Below are 14,519 nucleotides of genomic sequence, written 5' to 3' on the forward strand. Positions count from 1 at the left end.
TGTTGCTTAACAGCAGAGAAAACGAAAAAACGAAAAATTTTGATGTTTGGCAATTTATGCACGACTTAGCTCAAAAACATCAATCAAAGTGAAGAAAAAAAAAAAGAAAATTATATGAAAATTTTCGAACATAGTATGTACTAGAACCTACAACCCCAATATAAGTTTCGAATCATGTTTTCTAAAACTCATCAACAATTAGGTAGAAATGTACACCTTACACTTATAAGATCTAAATCGGTGATTCCAAAAGGTAATCCAAATGCAACTGTTCCTTCTGATGTTTCATTATCAGGACGTAGAGTGATGAGAAAAATCAGACTTGGTAAAGCCCGTCCAGCTATATTTCATCAATTTGATACACTTGTTGAATTAAGTGATGGAAGTGTTATTAAAAGATTCAGTCAAGCTCCAAAGGATGAAATTCGTATGATTAATGATCAAAGAACAAGTTCTTTATGGAATCCACATCGTGACGATTTGAAAAGTTCAGACTTGCTTACTGAAGCTGGTAAGATTGGTAGATTTAGATCTAAATATGGTACTTCATTTGAAGATCAAGAAGATAAGAAGGATGAAAAGAGAACAGAAGATAAGGAACTTACTGTTGAAGAAGAAGAGAAATTAAGACAATTAGAACAAGAAAAAACCAAAAAGAAGAATGATGAATTGTTTGCAATGATGGGTGAAAATGCTGAAGAAATTGTTGGTGGTCAATTGTATGATAAGAAATCAGACAAGAAGAGATTCAAATAGATTGTCTATAGTTAATTTATTTCCTTGTATATATACATTTTATTTTGTTGTTGTGATTATTATTTACAAAAAGTTAGAGATTGACTTGATGACTTTAGGTTTGAGAATTCCTGAAAGGTAGTTCTTGCTATCTGAAGATTTTAAAAGTTTGAATATACTCGGAAGATCCCATCCTAATTTTCTAAACTCATTAAAAATCCATATTGTTGTCCAATAGTTTCTCCATTGTAAAATATAAGGAACCATCACACGGCATGTTTTAAGCATTGTAGTTTTGTCATTTAAACTTATATAACGTTTAAACCAATTAGGTATTCCATAGTTCTTTAGCTTCAAATCCGAGTATAAATTGTCAGATGCCGTAGAATTATTTGAAAACTCGACAAATTTCACATAATTTCTAATTCCATCTCGAGGATCTTTCTTTGTAATATGACGGAGCATTTCAATTGTGAGCAGCTTGGCTATCTCATCAGTTTGAATATCTTTCAATCTATCTCTCAAATCAGTCCAAAATACATCTACCTGGCCATTCATCTGACACTGGTTTTCTAGGACATACTTAAATAGACTGACATATGCCAACTGTGAATCGTACCAAGACATATTCTCAACCATTCTCATAGCTTCTTCAAATTTCTTTTGTTTCAACAATTTCTGTACAATTAAATCAACTTCATATTTGTTGATACCAGAAGAAGATTTGAAAATAGTTTGAATGACTTTTTCTGAATTTTCTTCTTCTCCGTAGCTGAGAAATGATGACAACAACGATGTCATTGTCGATCTTTCTAATTTACTAATTTGTTTAACGGTTTCTTGAAACTGCGGCTTACGATCTAAACACTGACCATAATATTCAAGCTTATAATTTAACACCTGGATTTGCTCTGATGGTAAATATGCTAGAATCTCTTGTCCATCTAGCCCATTCTCATTGCATAATCTGACAATTCTTAGTAGTAACGAAACATTCTCACTTGGATTTAGGTTATCCTTGTTGTCATTCCAGATCTCTAGGCATTTATAAGGATTCATATTTTTGAGATTCACATTGAGCAAACGATAAACAGCGTCATTGTATGTCTGTGGTGTGAATTCCTTAAATTTTCCAGTTGCCTTCAAGTCGTTATAAACATAATTGGCAAAATAATTCCCATGTATAGAATCAGTTAAAAACGTCAAGATTTTTGTCAATTCATCCACTTTTAATTCCTTATAATGATTATACAATTGCAATGTTGCATAACTCACCTTGGCAAAATCAGCTTCAGAAACGTATTTCAAAGAGTCTAACAACATCACAATGGTATCATAACGAATAATCACTCCATTTTGTAATAATTTAACAATACATTCAAAAGATGTCAGTATTTCATTTTTACCAACTAATTCACGTATCAACCTGTCGATAAAATCCTTTTGGTTTGTTGGAAATGCTAGGAGCCCTTCAATAGCCTCCACTTTTTGACGTTCTCCACGTAGAATCAAATCAACGATATTTTGATTTATATATTTTGATACTTCTTTGACATGCAATCTTTCAAGTAAATCCTTAAACTGCGGGGTATAGTTATCTATGAATTCTTCAAGAAAATTAATATTATTCGAAGTATACACTGTTCTTAATTTATATAATAGTTCGGATTTCCCTTTCAGGTTACTGACAGTTTGTAACCTTGATAAACTTGAAGTTGACAATCTATTTGAATAACTTAGACATCTTGAAAGTCTATTCGATCGTAGTAGCATTCTATGTCACTAGATCATACCAGTACGATGGAACTTGATTAATGAAGGAGAAAAAGAAAGGAAAAAAAAATCATTGATTGTGGATGAGAAATTGAAAAAAAAAAAAAAAATCAATTATTTCACGTGAATCTCACATGATCAGACAATCTCCAAATCCAAAACCGTACATGACTTTCTCCACATGTCTTTTAATAACCAACCAATCCAGTCTTCGTTGGACAAACTCATAAATCTCTTCTTGATTGAAAATACCATTGAATTTACTTAAATCACTCACCAACTTACCAATTGCTTTATAATCATCACCACTAATCAAGTAAATATTTCCTATTTTCTTAAGTGCTTGATACAATGGGATAACTAATCTCTTGTTTGATTTGACATTCTCTGAAATGAAATCAAAATATAAATTAAGATCCGAGATAAGATTAGTTGCTCCCGTGGTTGAAATAGTTTGTGTTTTAAGCATCTTGACAATAACTTGGAAGAAACGTTCGGCAATTTCTTGCTGGAACACATCAACAATTGATTTATCTGCACTATCAACTAATAAATTCATATTTTTCTCTAGTTCTAAAACTGCTTTCCTGGCTGCCTCAGTAGTACCAAAATTAACTTGGGTAGAATCTGGATTAAAGTCAGTTTCTTTGAGATTGACTTTGTAAATATTCTCAATCTTGTAAACAAGAATTTCAATCCCAATATTTAACCCATCCGCCACGTACTTGTCGACTAGTGCTTCTAGTTTCTTTTTGTTTTGCAAACTTGGATTTAGGATGGAGTTTTCATTTTTAATCACTAATCTAATCTCTTCTTTATAGAAAATATCAATCATTTGTATAATTATATCGGCCATGTTGATCAAATCAAAAAACAACACCAATGGTTCATCAAGATTTTCTCCAGTATTGGAATCTATATTGACAAATGTAGGAGAGTTTGGATTATAAGTTTGTAAATACGTCAACGCCTTCTCAAACCCTGGGTTCAAATGATCTGACCCAATCAACTCTAAAACATCGATAAACAAAAACTGTATGGATTGGAAAATATCATCTCGCAATGATGATATAGAAAATTGTTTGAATTTTAGTAATCGATGGTTGGAGTTTTTAACATCATTCAATGTTTCGACTATTAATTCGGGACTGAAAATTTTATTCATACTTTTGATGTTTTCCGATAAGATTTTAGCCTTGGCTTGGATTTCAGAATATTTAGACTCGTGATCGTCGTCTTTTTTACTAATGGCAAATACATTCTTAAAACTAGTTAAAAAGTCATTTTTGGTTTCCGACTTGACACTTTCAAGAATCTTTTGTGATGTTTCTGCCTCACGCTTGGATATTGTTTCCTTCCAATTGGCCAATTTATTCTTTGTTTCAGATTTGAACGACGATATTTCCTCTCTCATATACTCAGCGGCAAAAGATTCATACAGCATATCCAATAGTTCAATTACCAATTGTCGGTAAGACACACCAAGATTTTTCGAATCATTCAAGTGTTCAACGAATTCAACAGTAAGTTTTTCATAGACCAACGGGACTGTCTGAAAATACAACCCATACTTCTTGGACGATTCAATCAATAGCATTAGCAATTCAGATAACTGGTTGGATATCAATTCTTCACATACTTTATACATTATGGGCACAGTTTCGGGGAATATCAAATCAATTATATGACTCTGTTCATTAAAAACATCAGAAATATCAATTATCAATCGATCCAAGACATCAACATTTATACTGCCGTCCTTAAAATACTTTTCCCCGTTGAACTTCTCTAAATTGAATATCTCCTTATTTTCATCAAATATGGATTTTTGCAAAAAGAAATCAATCAACGTCTGTTGATTGTTCAAACCAATTAAAATATTAACAAAGTTCTGTGTTCTTTCATAATCTTCCATATCAAAATGAATCTCCAACTCTCTCAACAATGCATTCTCAAAAATTTCAAACAATTCAACAATCTTTTCGTATACAATCAGTCTTGATCCATCAATATAATCGATTTTATTATACTTTAATAAATTCTTTAATATCTTTGATTGGTCCTCAGGGGTGTGAAAATGTTTAAATATCTTTAATCGATTGTAGTTTTTGTTAATCAACAAGTCGTTGTAATATCCTTGTAAACATTTATAGATTTTCAAAACTTGATACTTTGCATTCTTACTTGATTTGTAAACATAATCCATACAAGTCAAAGGACTGTTCAAGTAATCTCCTTGAATATTCTTTTTGATATCTTCTTTGGACAATGATATTGCGGTATTCCAAACATCCATTCCTTTCAAACGTGAGATCCATAGTTTGGGGTCATTGACAGCGAGGTTGGTATTTTTGGAAACTAGGGAAAATGATAATAAATCCTGGATAGGAAGATATCCTGCAATAGTTCTTGCTATATTTACCGGTATAACATCTTTGTTATACACATCAATGTCTGAATTCCATATGACTTGAGCCATTGTTTGTTGGTGGGGAGAAACACGGTTGGTAAAGTATAAGTCAAAATCGTTCACAAAAAAAAAAAATCAATTCTGAGAAATGAATAACAGTTGAAAAATTCGTACGAAAAAAAAAAAAAAATTCTAATAAACTTGGAGAAGGGAAGAAGGGTAGTGGCAGACGAAACCATGTTTAGGTATCGACATCTACTATATAAGAGCCGACCTATAATACTAAATACATTAACACAAACGTCTAGCATACGACTACTATCGAAAAAGCCGTTTTTTGAAGAAACTTGTTCATATCAAGAAAGGTCTATTCCAGAGAAGATATCACAATACTTTACTGACATTCTAATAAATGAGGGCCAGAAAATTGCCGATGAACCAATCCATGCATTTATTGAACAAGTCCCAAAGTTATCCGAGGAGTTGAAAAAGTGTCTAGATCAAGAGAATAAGTTGTTTACTATTTTATCTTATGATCCTATACTCATTGATCCAAGATTATATCTACATTTTATCAACGATGAGATCCCAAAGAATATGAAGAGGGTATATTTTGAAAGATTATTATATCATAGATGTTACGCTGCTTGTTGGAACCATTTTTCTGAAAATTATGATACCCTTTCTGATCTTGATGATTTCCTCGAGTTGATAAACAGTATACTACTACAGCAAGATAATTATCAGTTTGCCATTTTGGATTTCGTACTCAGTCTACCGTTGCAATTGAATGAAAATTTCCATAACCAAATTATTGACTCTCTTGTATATACCATCAAACCTGAGTTTGACACCAGTCATGTATTGGAAATTTGGAAATTGATGAATGAGATCAACACCATCGACGAGTTGACTAGTTACCACCATGGGTTAGAGAAGAGTTTTGAAAATGATACCCTATATTTGAAGCGACTTATGGAATTGTTGAAATCTGAAGACAACCTCAAACATCAGACTATAGTAGAGTATCTTGTCAATTTTCAAAACATTACATCCCGTTGTGGTTGGATCAATCTGATATTTCCCCAGTTTGAATCATCTACGGTTATATCAAATTTGTATGCACCAGAATACATTTTACCATTTATTTCCAGTTTAAACTATTTGATTAACCACCAGGCAAAATTAAATGAATTAGATACCCTGTATATACTCCATGGTGGTGTAATCAAACCATATTCTATATTTACTGGCTATACTAGAACGGTAACGACCCTAAACAAACCAATTATCAATCATTTAACAAGGGCATTGTTGAATAAACCTAATGAATTAATGACTATTTATAAACCTACTGCGGTGTTGTTGGACAAAAATTTGCTCATAGAAGTCCTTGATGTACTTCTCCCCTTGCAAGTTGATGTTTATGCATTACTTCGAATTCATACTCCAGAGACCCAAGAGATGGTTCTCGAGTATTTTTTGAAGAAGTTTACTTGTGAACAAGTGTACAGCATGATTATCCCATTTAGTAGAACCCGTATGATTTCACGAAAGTTAATCACTTGTCTTACAACACGACACAGTCCAACAGCAGACCAACTTGTTTACTTGGCATCCAAAATCACATCTAAATATACCATATTAGAGCTTAATAGATCTACTTTACTAAGAGCTGGGATTATAGATGAAACATTCACAACTACAGTGTTTAACTTTCTTATTAAGACTACCCTTCCTAAAGTCCAGCAAAATGGTGATTTCAATCAACAGTTTCAATTTTCAAGTGATAGGAAAATTTTCCACAACACAATGCGTGCATACTGCCAGACATTATCATTGCTTAATCCATCACAATTAAATGGAATCATGTCAATAATCTCCAGATATATGGATAGCAACAGTTTTTACTACACCCAAGACCGTAAGGCAAAGGAGTATCTTTTAAAGTTACTACATCGTGAAACTTTTCAATTTATTAAAAGAAGACTATCTCCCAAAGAATTAGTTTTATATGTCAATTCCCTTGTTGAATTCAATAGCAAAAGCATTTGGTTTAAGCACTGGCTATTCAAATCAATTGTACTTGAGGATTTTAAACAATCATTACAGTTGTTAGAGTTGCCAGCCATTAAGAATTATTTAACCCCTATTGTGTCAGGGATCATTGATAATAAGAGTCTAAAAGGGATAAACAGATTACTGTTCTTATTGATGTTTTTCGATAAGATCAAGGAAAAGGGGTTGAAGTATACGATGAAGCAACGTGAATGTTATCAATTGGTCAACATTTGTTTAAAAGAAGATAAAGGTGAGGATGTTAAAAGGATGTTGGTTAAAGTGTTTTCCACTAACGACCGGAATTTTAAACGAGTTTTAAAAGAAATAGGTCGAAGTGATAAATTCAATAAGAAGCTACAATAGAATAATAAAGGGTAAAATAATACAAAAATATATCGCATTAATAGACTTCTCTGTAAATAAACAATATAATAGAAAATTAAATAGTAAATAGCAAATGGGGAAGTCTTAGAAGTAGTGTAGTAAATGATACATAGTCCGGATTTATTTCATAAGATCCTTGCTATAATGAAACGCATAGTTTTTGCAGTTTAAAGGCAACTAAAGTACAAATAGAGTCTATAAAATGAGAAACTCAAACTAGGATGATATTTGAGAGAAGAGTGATCCAATAAATTCTTAAAAGCCACCGTTGTTTATTGATATTTGGTTCATTCCACGAATAAAACCGACGTCAAAGTTCCCTTTCCGTATAAGAATAGTTAGTTTAACTCTAGTGACTGCTTCCCAACCTTACTTCATTTTTAGAGCGGAAAATCTTCACTGTTTTGAAGATTCTCGAAATGTTATATTAAATCACAGAGGAAATGAAAGATTAATGGTCTTATTGTGAAATAGTGATGACTACAAGTTCTATTTGTGAAAAAGTATATTCTTCGTGAGCTAGGCATAAGATATAAATAAGCCGCAAATTACACTCTAATAATTTTTCAATAATGTTTTTCATTCTTGACATCGATACGTGGACCTAGAATATTTGTATAAACAGATATTACTAAAGCATACATAATACATTTATATTTAAAAGTAGAAAAAATGTAATACTTGTGCTGGCTTCATTAGTTATATATTCATCCAGTTGATGATGTCTGCTATACAGTCGTTGCAGTTTTATTTCGCACTAGTGTGAGCATAATTTTCAGATCAGTGAGTCAAAATTATTCGCACTATTTGCAAAGAAAAGTTCATATTAAGGCGGTCAATATTTTTGATACTAGTACGCAAAAAATGTTCATATTACGTGACCTCTATTTGTTCATACTGAAAATGTATGATATATGGTATGAACAAAAAAAGGGCAGCTAGTTTGAAAGTATTATTTCCGCTGGTGTGAACATTTTGAGTCCATTTACTATGAACAATTAATCTCCTTTACTATGAATTAAATTGTCGCACTAGTATTAATAATTTCTTTGAACTTGGTACGAACTGAAAATAGAAACACTGTATTAATAGAATCTTCTCTTTCTCCGTATGTGACTACACTGCTTATAGCAGTAAAGTATGAGTTTTGTTCCTTTCTTTATTCTCTTATTTAAGCCTATAGAAGTAAATAGAAAACTGTATAATTTATCTTTCACCTTCATTGAATAATGCGTAGTTACTGTGAAAATAACGGAATATTGAGCTGTGATTCCCGCATCATTTGTGATTTATTATTATTTGTATGTGCTGCAGTGATTGTATATCTGTGACATTCACGTGACGAGTGGAAACTTTGTCGGTGTCGTACTGATGGGTATTTGGAGTCGTTTGGTACTTCCTTAGACCCATGTGCGACATGTATATTGCCTGCATACAAACCGGTAGTGTCTTGGTACAATAATTTTCTCGTCTTCAAAGTTTTAATAACGACCAAGGGCGATACTTGAAACCATCGAAAAATTACATGAACGTACGTTTCTCTGGTCTGTAACAACTATTATGATGAGCACCAGAAAATATGGCGTCACTGATCCTATTTCCACAGCGAATCCTACTGTGAAAGAAAATGCATTGAATGATTCTCTTATTCAGGAATTGAAAAACAGGGGATCATTCGAAAGCGAACAGGCAACGAAGAAAAGAGTTGAGGTGTTGACACTTTTCCAAAAGCTTGTGCAGGAATTTGTTTACACTGTATCAAAGAGTAAAAATATGTCAGATGGTATGGCGAAAGATTCAGGAGGAAAGGTTTTTACATTTGGTTCCTATAGATTGGGTGTCTATGGTCCAGGATCTGATATTGATACATTGGTTGTGGTTCCAAAGCATGTTACTAGAGATGATTTCTTTCTGGTATTTCCTGATATTATTCGAAAAAGGCCAGAATTAGAAGAAATTGCATGTGTTCCAGATGCGTTTGTTCCAATTATAAAACTAGAATTTGATGGTATATCTATTGATTTAATCATGGCTAGATTGAACGTTCCTAGGGTTCCATTGGAAATGACATTAGATGATAAAAATTTGCTAAAGAACTTAGATGAAAAAGATTTAAGATCCTTGAACGGTACAAGAGTGACAGATGAAATATTGCAGTTGGTTCCAAAACCTACTGTGTTCAAACATGCTTTACGTTGCATAAAATTATGGGCACAACAAAGAGCAGTATATGGTAACGTTTATGGATTCCCAGGTGGTGTTGCCTGGGCAATGTTGGTTGCTAGGATTTGTCAATTATACCCAAATGCAGTGAGTGCTGTCATTGTTGAGAAGTTCTTCAGCATTTACACCAAATGGAATTGGCCAGAACCTGTTTTATTGAAACTGATCGAGGATGGACCCCTTCAAGTACGTGTTTGGAACCCTAGATTGTATCCTCATGATAGACTCCACCGTATGCCTGTTATCACTCCTGCTTATCCTTCAATGTGTGCAACTCATAACATTACCAGCTCCACTCAAAAAGTCATTTTGAAAGAACTTTCTCGTGGATCTTCTATAATGAATGATATAAATACTGGAAATAAAACATGGTCTGATTTATTTAAAAGACATGAATATTTCCACGCGTACAAATTTTATCTTTGTGTTGTTGCAGCAACAGTTGATACATCAGAACAGCATAAAAAATGGTCAGGATTTGTCGAAAGTAGACTAAGACAATTAGTTTTGAAATTAGAAGTCACTGATGGAATAGAATTCGCTCACCCGTATGTTAAGGACTTTTCAGCGGCATATGTCCTAGATGACAATGATCCACAAGACATCATTAATAGCTACGGAACATTAAATGGTGACAAGCACTTAGAGAAATTGAAGGTTACTGAGTCTGGGGAAGAAAATGCTGAAGTTAAGAATATCCGTTTAACTCGGTTTTACATTGCATTAGAACTTAATGTGTCGAAGTCTTCGGATGGAGCAAGAAAACTTGATTTGCAGTATCCTTGTACTGAGTTCTACAATTTATGCAAAGGATCAGCTTTATATGATGAGAATTCCAATTTTATCCAGATTAAGAATGTAAAATTGCTTGATTTGCCAAACGATGTTTATGTAGAAGGGGAGGAACGACCAAAGAAAACTAGCAAGAAGAGAAAGAAGAATGTGAAAGAAGACCGTCAGAAAAGAGTGAGGAATGAAATACCATCGCCTGTCTCAGTAAATGGAACTGAATAGCATATAGATGAATATATATATGTATATATTATAGTAAAGGCTCTAATTAATTAAATAAACATCTTCAATAGTGCCGGATAACATAGGAGAGTTGTCATCAAACGGTTCTGTTTCGAGTATCACCAGTGCCGGTTCTACTTTGAGGTCTAGGACCGTATATAACCAGTCAACAAAATTTGTTTTAATACCTGGAAGCAACAAGTAATTATTATAAGATTGAGCGTATTGATTCCAGATTTCCTGGCTCGGTTCAGTTTTCCAGATGTCAGCAAGTTTTGATGAAAGCTCTCTCTGGTGGTTTGGGTTAGATATTGTACGTGAATAAAATGACCTGAAAGCAATGAATGAATTGATAGCTTTCAACTTAGATTTCTTTGACTTCTTTGTTTTAGTTTTGTTTTCATCCCATTGAATGTCATTCAACATTCCGTATTCAAGTAGTAGTTGATGTAACTCGTTTGACGGTGAGGGGAGAGTTGGCAACGAGTCCAATCTAAATCCGTGCTTCTGGCTTTCCTTCACCACTCTTTTGTCCCTAGGTACTGGTGCTCTACTCTTGGTCACTCTAAATAATGATGTTAGTTCCTTGGGAACCGCCTTCTTATACACCTTTTCAGAACCCATGGCAATTGGTTTCTTTCAGTGTTATATATATCAGGTCATAAAAATAAGAAAAAAAAAAGGAAAAGGGAGAAAAGAGAAAAGAGAAAAGAAAAAAAAAAGAAAAATAGGTATATGTAACAAAAAGACCAAAATTTAGAGTTAATATTTAACACGCACTAAAACAATTAGACATTATGCAGACAACAAATATTTTGAACTAAATTTCTTGACGCGCATATCTCCAATATGTGAATGTAACTGGCACATATATATGAGATGATACACTATGGAAATTAAAATATTTAGCTATCATATATTGTATCCAGATCTACAAAGTATTCCGGTCTTAACTATATATCCCTTGTGTAATCATCTGGAATTGATCATATAACCGAGTATACATACTTCCAAGACTTTTTCCAATCAAAACATTCTCAACAAACAAATCAGTATCAGACTCTGAGAGGTCCAATTGCAATCTCTGCTTCAATAAAACACTTGTATTCTCACCATTATTGAAACATGGCAAACTAGACTCTCTTTGCATTAGCTCAACGATATCCACAATTTCTTGACTATTGTTTCTTAGTATTTTGAAGCATTGTTTACACAAATCCACAAATCTTGCATACATGGGGCTATCTAATCCCCCAAGCAAATCCACATATTCTGATGTGAGCTTGAAAGGAGCAGCTTCAAAACCAACACTACCTGGCGAGTTAGAAAGCAAGAATCCAAAATCAATATGAATTATATGACCATCCCCGTCGACCATTATGTTACCATTATGTCTATCTTTGATTTGCAATACATAGCAAATGACAGAATAGGCAGCTAAACTATTAGTAAAGTTTTCTTGAGCAACTTTGAATTTTGCGGAATTTTCAGGACCGAAAACATTTTTGTAATAATCCAACAACGTAAAAATTCTCCCTTTAGCATTTTCACCTTTTTTGATTGAAAGTTCTGTGAGCGACTTTTTGATTGAATGAATTGACATAGCATTTATAATAGTTTCCACCAACCCAGTATTTGCGCTAGTAATTAAGATTTTCATTCTTTTGGTCCAGACTGGAACCTCGTTTCTCTTCCAAATATTAGAAATCATAGAAATCAATTGACAGGCAAAAGCTTCTTGTGGTAAGTCATCTCCATTCTTAGCAATCACTGAGCAAAGATCCCAATTAGCCAAGTGCCCGTATGCACTTGCTTTTCTTATTCTTTGTTTTTTGGTGTTCCAGTCTTCTGCAAGCTTGAAGTCGTTTTCTAATTTTCGCTCCCCGGCACTTGGTTTGTCACCCTGTAATTGATTTAACTTTTCATAATCAATTGAATCAAATTGATTCTGAAGGGAAATCATAGATTGCACAATTTTACTTTTAATGGATAATGACTGCTCGGAGTTTGCTTGTCCAGAACTATCTAATTGTTGCAACATTACTGAAGCAATCCTCATTTGATCAGCTAATACTTTTGTAGAAACTTCACGAGTATTCAATGTTGGGATATTTGGGATTCCTTTCTGTTCTTTTGAAATATCCGAATGTGTGGTAGTTAAAGTTAGGTTTCTTGATATATTCAATGATCTTTTGGTCATTGACATCTCACTTAGATCAGCTTCTTCAATATCCGAGCTGCGAAGATTTTCAACTGGCAGTTTATCAACACTGGTTCTAGAATCGGTTCCATTCATTTTACTCGGTTCTATTGGTTCATTAAATTCTGAATTGTCTCGTTGTTTGGTATCCGTTGCTTTTCTCAGTTTCATACTAGTAATAATCTTCTGGTTATATTCCGTAAATGGATTAAAATCTATTTCATCACTTAAGTATTCTATTAATAACAAGAAAGGAACTCTTTCAGCAGAATTCAAAACACAAGCTTCATTAATATTTAGTTTCAATATCTTGTGGTACTTCTTGTTTCTTTTGCTGGTGATAGGTAAAAGTTGAGGGATGTCAATTTCACTTGGAAGCATTGTTTCATTTATGATTGATAATTCTGCTCTCAATGCCGAAAGTCTGGCTTCCTTTGGAACTTGAGAAAGTCTGATTGAAATATTCTGCATTGCCATCATAAACTGTGTTACATTTCTGGCATAATTGACTTGAAGTGCCTTTACCAAACGATCAGACTTAGGAGCAATGGAGGAAACCGAGTTGCTTCTCAGTAAATCATTTCCGATAGTCGTGTGATGGAAAACTAACGATGTCTCTGATTCTGCTGGGGACAAATACGGTGTTATCTCATCACCTTTAACTTTGGTTAAATCAGGTAATGATTTAGAGTTCACACTATAATCATCAGTACTCAAGATCTCTGTCCATGATCTTTCAGGTGCTTTACTTGATGAGCTTGAAACCCTTTTCTTAGATTTTATAATTGTGCTAATACGCAAATTGTCTTCCGTTTCTGAGTACTTGTCAGACTTATTTTTATGGGGATCAACTAAATCCAATGAATTCAAGCTCTTTTCTAATTCGATGCTGGTTTTATGATCATCATCATCAGTCGTATATGCCTCTGATTCGTCCGACAGCACAGACATACTGACTTTCTTAGCCCCTGACCTTGGAACGGATGCAGATCTATGAAGGGAGTTTTTAAATAATGAAGAAGATGGCGATTCGTTGTCAGAATGTGAGCCCTTCTGGACCTCAGCAGACATTCTTTGGTTCTTCATAGTCAAATTCTTCGTCAAGGATTTTTGAAAATTTGCAAGCTTGAAGACTAATGACTTCTGTTGTCGACCCTGTGTTTGAATAATAGGCAAACAGTAGCTGCTAAGACTTGGGATTGCAAAAGAAGATGCAATGGCGCCACATAAAACTAGACCTGGTTGGAGATTCTCCCTAAACTCTATTTTTCTTTTGAACGAACTGTCCGTATTGAACATGATGTTTTGAATTTTGCTAATCAAGCTTCTCACAGTTTGAAATGATCTAGACTCGGGTTCATTCCTTAACTCAAATATGTATGCTTGTAGATTCCAAAACACAATCAAACTAAAATGAGGAAATTTTTCACTATATTGTAGTAAAAACTCTTCTAGGGCCATTGAATCCGTTTCATAAACAACTAATAGTTGTACAAACTGAGGAATGAAAAATTCTAATTCTTCATAGGGAAATGAATGCAACTTTTGAACGAGTACATGTTGCACACCAACTGATTCAGTGTAGTTCTTTAACTCAAAAATACAGCTGAACAAGCTAAACTGAGGAGAATGGATCTTTTCTAAGAGATCTCTATTGTCCGTAAAAGCCATTATGTTGGTTCGTGTACAGTGAAAAGAGTATTACGTCGACATTTTTGA

General features: G+C 33.6%; 7 protein-coding genes across 7 annotated transcripts; 3 read left to right on the forward strand and 4 right to left on the reverse strand. All coding sequences in view use genetic code 12, as the record gives it.

Moving 5' to 3' along the window:
* Positions 1 to 174: 174 nt before the first annotated feature.
* MRPL36 (mitochondrial 54S ribosomal protein bL31m) lies at positions 175 to 756 on the forward strand (the record flags this gene model as incomplete). Its single annotated transcript, XM_002550950.1, has 1 exon — positions 175 to 756. The coding sequence occupies one exon, from the start codon at positions 175 to 177 to the stop codon at positions 754 to 756; it is 582 nt and encodes a 193-aa protein (XP_002550996.1).
* A 63-nt stretch (positions 757 to 819) lies between these two features.
* CTRG_05295 (uncharacterized protein) lies at positions 820 to 2,508 on the reverse strand (the record flags this gene model as incomplete). The annotated part of the gene is made up of 1 exon (XM_002550951.1): positions 820 to 2,508. One exon carries the CDS (start codon positions 2,506 to 2,508, stop codon positions 820 to 822), a length of 1,689 nt encoding a protein of 562 aa, XP_002550997.1.
* Positions 2,509 to 2,638: 130 nt separating this feature from the next.
* Positions 2,639 to 4,987, reverse strand: RCY1 (Rcy1p; the record flags this gene model as incomplete). Its single annotated transcript, XM_002550952.1, has 1 exon — positions 2,639 to 4,987. One exon carries the CDS (start codon positions 4,985 to 4,987, stop codon positions 2,639 to 2,641), a length of 2,349 nt encoding a protein of 782 aa, XP_002550998.1.
* A 168-nt stretch (positions 4,988 to 5,155) lies between these two features.
* Positions 5,156 to 7,342, forward strand: CTRG_05297 (uncharacterized protein; the record flags this gene model as incomplete). The annotated part of the gene is made up of 1 exon (XM_002550953.1): positions 5,156 to 7,342. One exon carries the CDS (start codon positions 5,156 to 5,158, stop codon positions 7,340 to 7,342), a length of 2,187 nt encoding a protein of 728 aa, XP_002550999.1.
* A 1,581-nt stretch (positions 7,343 to 8,923) lies between these two features.
* CTRG_05298 (polynucleotide adenylyltransferase) lies at positions 8,924 to 10,600 on the forward strand (the record flags this gene model as incomplete). Its single annotated transcript, XM_002550954.1, has 1 exon — positions 8,924 to 10,600. One exon carries the CDS (start codon positions 8,924 to 8,926, stop codon positions 10,598 to 10,600), a length of 1,677 nt encoding a protein of 558 aa, XP_002551000.1.
* A 42-nt stretch (positions 10,601 to 10,642) lies between these two features.
* Positions 10,643 to 11,224, reverse strand: CTRG_05299 (uncharacterized protein; the record flags this gene model as incomplete). The annotated part of the gene is made up of 1 exon (XM_002550955.1): positions 10,643 to 11,224. One exon carries the CDS (start codon positions 11,222 to 11,224, stop codon positions 10,643 to 10,645), a length of 582 nt encoding a protein of 193 aa, XP_002551001.1.
* A 325-nt stretch (positions 11,225 to 11,549) lies between these two features.
* On the reverse strand, positions 11,550 to 14,471 carry PIKA (1-phosphatidylinositol 4-kinase; the record flags this gene model as incomplete). The annotated part of the gene is made up of 1 exon (XM_002550956.1): positions 11,550 to 14,471. The coding sequence occupies one exon, from the start codon at positions 14,469 to 14,471 to the stop codon at positions 11,550 to 11,552; it is 2,922 nt and encodes a 973-aa protein (XP_002551002.1).
* Positions 14,472 to 14,519: the final 48 nt, after the last annotated feature.

The sequence above is a fragment of the Candida tropicalis genome (assembly GCF_000006335.3).
Source record: "Candida tropicalis MYA-3404 genomic scaffold supercont3.8, whole genome shotgun sequence".
Taxonomy (NCBI): Eukaryota; Fungi; Ascomycota; class Pichiomycetes; order Serinales; family Debaryomycetaceae; genus Candida; species Candida tropicalis.